The sequence below is a fragment of the Syzygium oleosum genome, unplaced genomic scaffold (genome assembly GCF_021117445.2).
Source record: "Syzygium oleosum isolate NSW1041296 unplaced genomic scaffold, Sole_v2.1 Sole_v2.34, whole genome shotgun sequence".
NCBI lineage: Eukaryota > Viridiplantae > Streptophyta > Magnoliopsida > Myrtales > Myrtaceae > Syzygium > Syzygium oleosum.
The window spans coordinates 595,476-605,829 of NW_026607518.1; the positions used below are offsets into that span (position 1 = coordinate 595,476).

General features: G+C 41.0%; 1 protein-coding gene across 1 annotated transcript; it reads left to right on the forward strand.

Annotated features, from left to right (window-relative positions):
• The first annotated feature begins 1,540 nt into the window (after positions 1–1,540).
• Positions 1,541–7,986, forward strand: LOC115685694 (polyadenylate-binding protein RBP47-like). The gene is made up of 6 exons (XM_030610787.2): positions 1,541–2,053; positions 3,616–4,096; positions 5,892–5,971; positions 6,039–6,169; positions 6,381–6,477; positions 7,646–7,986. Exons 1-6 carry the CDS (start codon positions 1,568–1,570, stop codon positions 7,769–7,771), a joined length of 1,401 nt encoding a protein of 466 aa, XP_030466647.2. The 5' UTR covers positions 1,541–1,567; the 3' UTR covers positions 7,772–7,986.
• Positions 7,987–10,354: the final 2,368 nt, after the last annotated feature.

Genomic DNA, 10,354 nt, shown 5'->3' on the forward strand with positions numbered 1-10,354 from the left:
AGATAAGATATAGAAGATATAGAACTTTCACTAAAATTCATGCTCCAACGTGTGATGATTTCAGTTCCATATATTTTTCTAATGACAAAATTTGTAATTTAATATTTGAATAATTGTAAATTTATCACTTCTCCTAAGATATAAATTTAAACCTCTCGAATATCGACCCTTTTAAAATCAATTTTAAAAAAAAAGTGCAAATATTCAAAAAAATTGAACAAACTTAAAACCTCATTTCAATCTCGTTAGATTTCAAGTCTCGTTTGTATACTTGTGTGAGAATGATTTTAGTCGATCTCTCGAATCTGTAAGGAGAAACAAAAACTACTTTCGAGCCATTGTTGTAGGCTAGACAAGCGAAATCGACCCTACTCGAGCAAAGGGCTTCCGCAATCGCTCGAGAAATTATTCTTTCGAAATCGATAGCCATCAGATCATAAAAATGTGACATAACTCGAATGCAGGATTGAAGACCTTTGACAAGCCAGCTCGCGTCGCTTCGTTGCATATCGTGATGATGAACTCCCTGATTTCTTCATGGTTTTTTAGGAAATCGAAGTAGATCGATGAGCATAATAGAAATCTAGATATTTTTTTTCTAATAATTACTCGATATCTGTAGGACGAAATTATTGTATTTTATGGGGAAAATTCTAAATAAGAGCTCGAAATGCTCTCATTTTTCGAATAAGGGCATGAAATGAATCTTGTTTCAAATAAGAATGTGATGATCAAGGGCATTTTCGTCATTTATATTTTTTTGAACTTCTTTTCTTTTTTTCTCTTTTTTTATTTCTTTTTTCCTCTTTTTTTTTTTTTGGTTTTTTCTTTCTTCTTTGCCGCCGGTGGCTGGTCTCGAGTGATGGCCGACCACCGGCGATGCTCGAAGAGGGCCGGGCGAGGCGACCTAGCGAGGGCTTTGCCATGAAGCGGGAAAAAAAAAGAGACACGAGAAAAAAGAAAACGAAAAAAATAATTTAAAATTTAAAATTGTCGCCGGACGAAAATGCCACTGTCATGAGGCCACTTCAGGTTCTCATACGACACAATGTCTACTTCAAGTTCTTATTTGGAATTTTTCCTATTTTTACGATACTAATCAACGAGCTTTGTGGGAGGGGAGAAAAAAAAAAATTTTGGACGGCGCACCAATAAAAGAACGATGCAATCGAGGCTCGCCCAAAGCAACCCCCCCAAAAAAAAAAAAAAAAAAAAAGAAAGAAGAAAAGAAAATCGGCGGAAACGACGACGGAGGGAGAGGGAGAGGGAGAGGGGAGAGGGAGAGAGAGCGAGACGCGCTCCGTATAAAACCTACAAATCCGCCACCCTCGCCTCTCCCTCTCTCTCTCTCTTTCCTTCTACTCCTCCGCAGTGCAGCCATCGTTTACTCGGTCCTCCCATTCCCTCCTCAGACCGCGTCTCTCTCTCTCTCTCCTCCATTCTCCATTTCCATTTCCCCCCGCACGCGCTCGCTGCCGCAGAGAGGGAGAGAGAGAGAGAGAGAGAGAGAGAGCGAGGAGGAGGCGCGCCGCCCGCACGCAGATCGACTCGCGGGGGGGACCGGGAGATGGCGCTCAGCGGCAGCGACGGCGGCGATCCGAACCCGCAGCACCCGAGCCAGCAGCCGCCGCCGCAGCAGCAGCAGCAGTGGATGCAGCAGCAGCAACAGGGCCAGCAGCAGTGGATGATGGCGGCGGCGGCGGCGGCGGCGGGGGGCATGATGCAGTACCCGGCGGCGGCGATGGCGATGATGCAGCAGCAGCAGCAGCAGCAGCAGCAGATGATGCTGTATCCGCAGCATTACATGCCGTACCACTACCAGCAGCTCGCGGCTCAGCACCATCCGTACCAGCTCCACCACCAGCAGGGCGGCTACCACCAGAAGCCGCAGCAGCCGCGCCAGCCGCCGCCCCCGCCGCCGCACCAGCAGCAGCAGCTGCAGCAGCAGGGCGCGGCGTCGGGCTCCGACGAGGCCAAGACCATCTGGATCGGCGATCTGCACCACTGGATGGACGAGACTTACCTCCACAGCTGCTTCTCTCACACCGGCGAGGTCGACTCCCAAATCTCTCTCTCTCTCTCTCTCTACCTTGTATGTGTAGGTGTAGGAACGACATTTTGCGATTGGAGTTTTTTCAGTTCTAATCAAAGTCTTCGATTGTGGTTGGATCCCGGGTGGACTGATGAGTTTGCTCTGTTATGAGCAATGAAGTTAGGGCGAATGCGTATCAGGAATGGCGTGTTTGTTTGAGTGGAAGTTGGGTTTTTTGGATCTCGAGGGGGAGGTGTTGTTGGGTTGTTTGCCTGAATGCATCGCTCCAGATGATGGGAGATGAGGGAGTTTCGTGAGCTGTGTTTTTGGGGATAAAGCAGATTGATTTGATTGTTTTAAAGGTTTGAAAGTCAAACGTAACGTGCACTTCGGGTCAATTAAAGTGCGTCCCACATGATTTAATGCATCTTCTTGCGTTTAAGCCCATAGATATGCTACCTGCTGGCACAAGCAATTAATGGGTTGACCTATCGAACTTGAGTAATTAGGAGCCCTGGATCTGAGTGTTGAAGTGCTGAGGATGATGAATTGGAGATCGATCTGGTAATACTAACTTTTTGCTTCTAGCATAAGATTGACGGTGGCTAATGAGGAAGGCTGAAAGATGATTGATTCGGAGAAAGAACAAAATGAGACGGGAGGAAACATTGTGATCTAGGAAATGAAGTAAATTCCCTGGAAGAAACACACATTGTTAAGTCAAAGCTTGTTTTTTCATGCGCCATTTCTTTTTCTTGTTCTTTTTCTTAAACAGTTTTAAGAGATAATGGATGGGTGGTTGTGCATTTCACAAATATGGTTATGTAAGAAGTCCAATGATAGAGGAATACGTGCATGGTCGAGCACAAGGCTCTATAGCAGGTGCAGTATAATGTAAGTTTCATGTGGGAACTGGTAGTAGAAAGTCACATTTGGTTAGCCTCCCAGACTAGTAGAGTTGTTCCACATTATCAAATTGATTCTATTTGCTGAACAGGTGTTGATAAACAGGTATAGGTGAGAGTGGAATTAGAATTACTAGTGACTTAGATCGGAAATATATATGATTTGGAGTGCCTGTACCAATTCACATCATTCCAATTTCCAATAACAGAATACTATATCCTCCCCCCTGTTGCACTGGCAATTTTTCCTGAAAGAAAGCTCGAACCTGAAAGGTTTTCCAAGTAACTTCTTTCAGAATTTTAGAGGAAGTCTCATCACTTATTTCCCGATCAAGCTTTTTGTGTAAATATATATAAAGAGAAATAATGAATAGGAAACTTGTCTGTAGTTTTAGTTTGTGTTGTGCTATCGAATCAGAACTCCATGGAGATTGAAAGTTGTGCCTTGACAATTGTGATTTTTAGAGGGTGCTTCATGTTTAACCTCATGTAATCTTGGATAACTAGCTCTATAATAATTTTTTGTTTGACGAGAATTGAAGAAAATGCTTCCTTTGCTAGGTTTTTCATTTTAAAAGTTAAGGGAAATGTGCTCTGTATAATCTCTTTAATCTTTGCCATGGAAGCATTTTCCTGTAACTCCACTCTCATCTTCTGACTGGCTTCCTGCATGTGCAGGTTTTCTCTGTAAAAGTAATACGTAATAAACAAACTGGTCAGTCAGAGGGGTATGGGTTTGTTGAGTTTATTTCACATGGTACAGCAGAGAAAGTCTTACAGAGCTATAATGGCACTTCCATGCCAAATACAGAGCAGCCCTTCCGCCTGAATTGGGCAATGTTCAGTTCAGGTGATAAGCGATTGGACATGGGTTCTGACCTTTCCATATTTGTGGGAGATTTGGCTTCGGATGTAACCGATGCTTTACTGCAGGAGACTTTTGCTGCTAAGTATGCTTCTGTTAAAGGGGCAAAAGTTGTGATTGATTCAAATACTGGCCGTTCAAAAGGTTATGGATTTGTTAGGTTTAGTGATGAGAATGAGAAGTCAAGGGCCATGACTGAAATGAATGGTGCATATTGCTCAAGTAGGCCCATGCGTATTGGTGTTGCTACCCCGAAGAAATCATCCGGGTATCAGCAACAGTATTCATCTCAAGGTATGTGGAAATGATCCCTTCTCTTTGTTTGCTTGAGATCATCCTTAAAAATCAGGAAGGGTAGTTTTATATCACACAAGTCAAAATTTTGTCTCATATCTCCATTTATGTTTGGTGAAATTAGACTCTTCTTGTACGAGTTCCTGTAATTATGACCCACTCTTGTTTTTTTCAAACCTATTGGAATTTTTTGTTTTCCATTTGCTTTTGATATTATTCAGCCATTTAAGAAAACTCATTTTTTGGCTTACCGTCATTTGTATGTGTGGATATCATGTGCATCCGAGGTGTAACGCTTAATGCTTATAACTATTTCAGATTTATTGTAAGGAGGTCCGTTTAATAATGGTTATGGTTGTGCTGCGGCTGTACTGTGATATAGCCGTGCTATCTTGTGTTTTAGAGCATGCATTTGGCAATGCATGATTTTAGCTGGGTTAAACGGTTACTTACGTGGGAATATGCATCCAAGGACAATGAATCAAATCTTTGTTGATCCTCTCAGCAGCGGATGATCTCGGGCTTTTTGCCAGTGGGGTCAATAAAAAAAATACAATTTCTTTGTTAACATGAGGCAATCCACGATTCTTATGTTCGATAGCTTTTGCAAAATAATCTTTCGATGTTGAGATTTGACATTTAAAGCCATACATTAATTTGGTCCATAATTGTCGTCTGCGCCAATTATGGATGACTTGTGCATGTGATTGAGGTGAGTTGCAACGCTGTTATGGGACCGTACAAATGGTGCTGAATTGACCATATAATGTCCTTGGAATACAGGTCATATCTAAGACTGGTGGACCAAATTATATGCAGATAAAAGTCGCGTAACAAAGATTGCACACGATTCATATCACAATCCTTGCATGTGATTATGCTTAATTGCAATTGCATTATCAACATAGATAGTACAAGCTGACACAGAACATCCTAAAAATATTGTGTCACTTGAATAAGTTGTGATTCGAGTTCCATTTAAAAGAGGGTTTGAGACCATAACCACACAAAAATTTGGGAACTAAAATTTTTTTTTTTTTAAGTGTTTGAATATTTTCAGTGGATTTATAAGTCAGGAATATTGTTTTTCTTGTGATTGGGATGTGTCATATTCTAGTAGGGTCAAATTTTGTTGTTTAGAGATTTTAGTGGGGTCAAAGCATAAAAATGATGGGGGTAATATTGAAGTATATGAAGACAATTGTAGGCATTAATAGAAATTTTTGCATGCTGACCTGGGGAGTTGCTCGAACTCATGATGTTGTGGCTTCGTCATTGCTCTTCAATTCTCATTTGACTTTGGAGTGAGTAGAAATTATGTTCTTCTCAGTTGATAAACTGTATCAATAAAGTGTATTAAATTACAGTGAAATAAGTAAAGACTGCGTAAAGGGGTCCTTCAATGAAACATGGACACTAGATACTCAGTTGTGGTGAAGAGAAAGGACTTTCACGTCCTTATTTCTTCGATAAGGTCTCTTTGCTTGCTCTCAAGGCTTCTTGAGAGCTTGTTGTCTTGATGTGTAAATTATATAATTTTTTAGGTCCTTGCGTCTGCTTCCCATGAGAACTGTAGCTGTGAGGAAATATTTATTTATTTCATCACCCTTATGTTATCACCCTAGAATGTTGAGCTTGTGAATTTTCTGTAAGTCAAATAGGAATATATTAGTTCAGGTAACTCTTCAGCAACAGCTATTTATGATATCACAACATCCTTATTTTATTTAAATCAAGTGTCTTCTGTCTATCTTTGTCCCGTCATAGATATCTACTGATCGTCTCTTTAATTTAGCCTTGGTGTTGGCTGGTGGACATGCATCAAATGGTGCTACTTCACAAGGATCCCAGGCTCACGAGTCGAACAATTCTACTGTGAGTGTTCTCCATACAGTTAGTCATTTGAGCCCTATATATCTTGATAACTCAAGCTTTATTGCAGATCTTTGTGGGAGGGCTTGACTCGGACGTTAGTGATGAAGATCTCAGGCAGGCATTTTCTCAGTTTGGTGAGGTGGTCTCGGTAAAAATACCTCCTGGAAAAGGATGTGGCTTTGTGCATTTTGCAGACAGGTACCCATTCGTATTTCCTTTCGTGTAAAAGAGGGAGAAGAAAATGCTATAAAAAAGCCATCTAAAGTTATGAAAAAGCCAGTAGAGAAAAATGTGGAGGTCATCAGAGCTTTTCCTGCTGAAGGATGATAGAACATGAAGTCATTATCTTGCTTCCATGTATCACAATTAAAACGGTCTAGTGTTCACATCTGCTTGTTTCTGTCACTAGGAAAAATGCGGAGGACGCTATGCAGGAGTTAAATGGCACAATCATCGGCAAGCAGTCTGTTCGTTTATCTTGGGGCAGAAGCCTTGCAAACAAGCAGGTAAATTTTTAAAGCTCTTAGTTGATTTTTGGATGCCCCCTTTCCCAGCTTTTTTCAGGGAACAAAATGAAAAGCTTCTCGCATGCTTATCCTTATAAGATAGTCATTTTGGGCACCTTTGCTCCTCATATTTTGGTTGCTCCACTGTTCATTTTTAACTAGCTTTCTTGGAGGCTGCGAAACACCTTTCGTTTTTTCAACTGCATGGTGTGAATAGGGGTGGTAAATGAGTGGGTTGTGGGTTGGGTCGGGTCTGGTTTGGGTGGGAAAAGTATAAGTCAGGATCATATTGGCCATTTAGCTCTTATTCACCCATTTTGGTCTTATACGACTTAAATGACCCATACTTGAAACAACTTGGCCACCCAAGTCCACCCAAATAACCCGTATTTTGGATGCATTAAGAAAGTGACCGTTGCCATTGCTCAGCCTTCATCATCGCCACCGTTAGCACAGTCACATTAATGTCGTTGGAAGTTTTGTAAATTAAAAAAAATTAAATCTGAAATAGAAGATTTAATTAAGAAGGATCTAAATTTTTTTTTTCCGACAAAAGATCTCCAAATATTGACCAATTTATAAATAATATCGAAGTTGCAGACTTCACTTTAGATGTGCAACAATCTCTGTAAATAGTTGCAGATATGGACCACCGGTGATGTCACTGGTGGAGATGCCAAAGATGGTTCCATTCTAGGTCTCTCTCTCTCTCTCTCTCTCTCTCTCTCTAACAAGCGGTCGCCAGAGAAAGTAATGAGTGGTGGTTCACAGTGCGCAACTGCCACGAGTTTATCTCTCTCTCTCTCTGCTTACACAAAGTGGTCTCTCCGGTCAAAGACATGGTGGTCGCTAAGTCTTTCGTGTCGCCTCAGAATGGCAATCGCCATGCTTGAGACGGCAATGGGGTGGTCATTGTTCTCAGGCGACCTCAATGAATTGTTACAAATGATCGGTCAGATTTTGGTGGTGTGGATACATCAGATATTAAAAGCCACAGTTGTCGGCGTGTCTTATAAAACAGTATCAAAAGTCCAGCATGCCCTTCATCTCCTCTACTGGATTTTCCTAGCGACATTATAGATTTCTCCTCTCTTTCCTATGCTTATCAACCTTTTTTTGCCTCTATAATCTGCTTGAACTCACTCAATAGTGGTACGTGGTTTGACAGTGGAGAACGGAGAGGAGTAACCAGTGGAACGGATCATACCATGGTGGATATGCCAATGGGCATGCTGCTGCATCGAACCAGGATTCTGGCCTGCATGTTGCGGCTGTGGCTAATGGGGCTATGTAATAGAAGTAAGCTAAAAAACTTGTGGATGTGGGACGAATGGTCTTCTCGAGTTATTCACGGAGTTAAAAGTGTGTGAAGAATTTTTTCCCTTTTAGATTGTGTTTTGACACTAGAATTGCCTAGGGATGTATGAGTACTTTTAGTTGGATTGTGGGAGTAGAGGAACAGCTTGATTCTTTTTCGATAAGCAAACTTAGAAGTGCAACTGGCAACCATCACGCTTGTTCTCTCTTAAACGAGCCACCAGAATCAAGGTGATCGAGCTCTCTCTCTCTCTCTCTCTCCCTCTCTGATCACGGGCTTACGTATATGTCCATTAAGCATCGCAGAACATCGATGAATGGTCTTCTGTCTGAATCTTTCTCCTTAGGTATCTTAAGAATTAGGCTTATTCACTCTGTGTTTTAGCCTAAGGATGCATACTGCCGCATTCGTATATACTTTGTAGTTTCCATCATTTACAGGTGAATTTAGCTAAACATTGCTAAACTGCAAACGAGCTTATCTCAATACTCTCCCTCTCCCTCTGGTTGATGGATTGGGTCCTCTCCCCCAGCAACTGCAATGAGCTCATCGCCGTTGACGGAGGAAGCACCCGGTCTCCTTGGCTTAAGATCTAGGCTGAGCTCGTGTGATGTTGGCCTTGTTGCCATCGACAAAGCTTAATGCTTGGCGAGCTTCGTCTGGAGAGGGTAAAGCATAGTTATGGTGGTGGTGATTGGAGCAGGAAACAACCGGTCTCCTTCACTTCAGAATTAGAATGAGCTCGTGCGATGTTGAGCTTGTCGCCATAACCAAAGCTTAATGCTCTGCAAGCTTCATCTAGAGAGAACAAAGCATAGTTGTGGTGGTGGTGTTTGGAGCATTGCGAGGCGGTGTCATGGTGACCCGAGCAAAGGCAATGGTGGCCTCGGAGCGTCATGGTGGCCGCGGAGCGGCATGAGAAAGACGGTTGTGGCTATGGTTAGGAAGTGTGGAATGAAGATGACGATGGCCTAGATGGCCGCCCATGGCGGATTTTGGTTTTTGGCATGGAGGTAGCAAATTTCCCTCTTAACAATTTGAATCATATTTGATGCTCGGTTTGTCGATCTACCTAGAGGGTTGCGTTCGAAAGCCCGTCTTTCACGACGACGGAAAAGATTTCAAGGGCACCTTGGCCATTGTAATGAAATGCCCTTGGTCGGACGACTAAACATTTCCCTCTGGCGACAATGGTTGCGTGAGATGTCACGAAAGGCTCAATTAAGTAAAGTCTATCTATGGATAACGGGAACATACGGTGGCCTGGCATCCAATTATTCCGTCATTGGAATGTCCTTGTTGGGCACAAAGATCTTCAATCATCTCAACCATTGATGCATGTGAACCGGATGTGCTTAGTCTTACTGGTTCTTGGGTTTTTTTGGAAAAATCTACTATAGACCGACGATATACAAATTCATCCACAAATGGGACCATTTAACCACACTTTATAACTTCTTATGTCGATTACAGTTCATTGAGGAAATTAATTAAAAAATTTCTCGAGAATTTCATTTTACTTGTGAATTAATCCAACAAAACATAATCTCAATTTCGACCGGCATTAATCCTGATTCGTTAAGCAAAGTTAGTTCCTGAGTCCTAGTTGGTCGATGCATTATGCTTTAATTTTGAATTAATCCTTACTTTTTAACTTAATCTATCTAATAGTTCTCAAAACAACATACTCGACAGGACTCACAATAATCAAACCCCGCAGCTTGCTTTCATTCATTTATTTTTTCCATTTCCTCTATGGCATATCGATCCCCAAAGATGAGATATAAAATGAAGGAAATTCAAATATGTACATTTAATATAATCGTTCATAGACTAACATATCTAATATTCGACATGAACTATCAAATGCGTTGAAAGTTCAATTATAGAAAAATTTCCCTATTTTAAATTCCAAATGTTTATTTAGGGATGAATTTTGTCCGAAGATTGAGATATCTTAGTAAAAATTAGCAGAATATTTGTCCGTGATGTTATGTGAAATTCCGTTATTGGTTGCCGCTTGAACTTTGCTTTTGATATAGAGGAGATATGAACAGTTTTTTGGGTTTCATTGGTGATTTAAAGATGATTTTGAACGAAAAATACTGGGTAAAAAATAATGAATAAATATTTTTGTCACCAAAAACAAAATTGGGTAGGGAATAAGTGTACTGGAAGTTTTAAAACTTGTCATGAAAATGCGTTCTAAAACTTGTTACGAAAGTGCATTTGAGTTTTTAAACCTTTTAAAAAGTGTAATTAAGTCCTAAAACTTGTCAAATTGGTGGAATCAAGTCTTTCTGTTAATTCCATCCGACTTGGCTGATGAAAAATGATAACGTAACTTTTTGATTTTTTATTTTCTCTAGCCTATATGGTGATGACCTGGCTAAAACAAGAAAATATAATGCTAAAACGATGTCGTTGCGCTTTAAATTTGATTTTTTTAATACAAAATTTATTTCAATTATATTAAAAAATAAGCTAACTTAAAAAACCACTTAAAAAGGAAAATCCAATGAGGGTTGCTAGGAAGGGTTGGAAGTGGCCGGGGGGGGG

What these genes read in the sequence shown, in the direction of transcription:
- LOC115685694 (XM_030610787.2), top strand. Translation starts at nt 1,568, where the DNA reads ATGGCGCTCAGCGGCAGCGACGGCGGCGATCCGAACCCGCAGCACCCG. An exon ending in GCAACAGTATTCATCTCAAG is followed by an intron (nt 4,097 to 5,891) that starts GTATGTGGAAAT and finishes TCTTTAATTTAG; the next exon opens with CCTTGGTGTTGGCTGGTGGA. An exon ending in ACGAGTCGAACAATTCTACT is followed by an intron (nt 5,972 to 6,038) that starts GTGAGTGTTCTC and finishes GCTTTATTGCAG; the next exon opens with ATCTTTGTGGGAGGGCTTGA.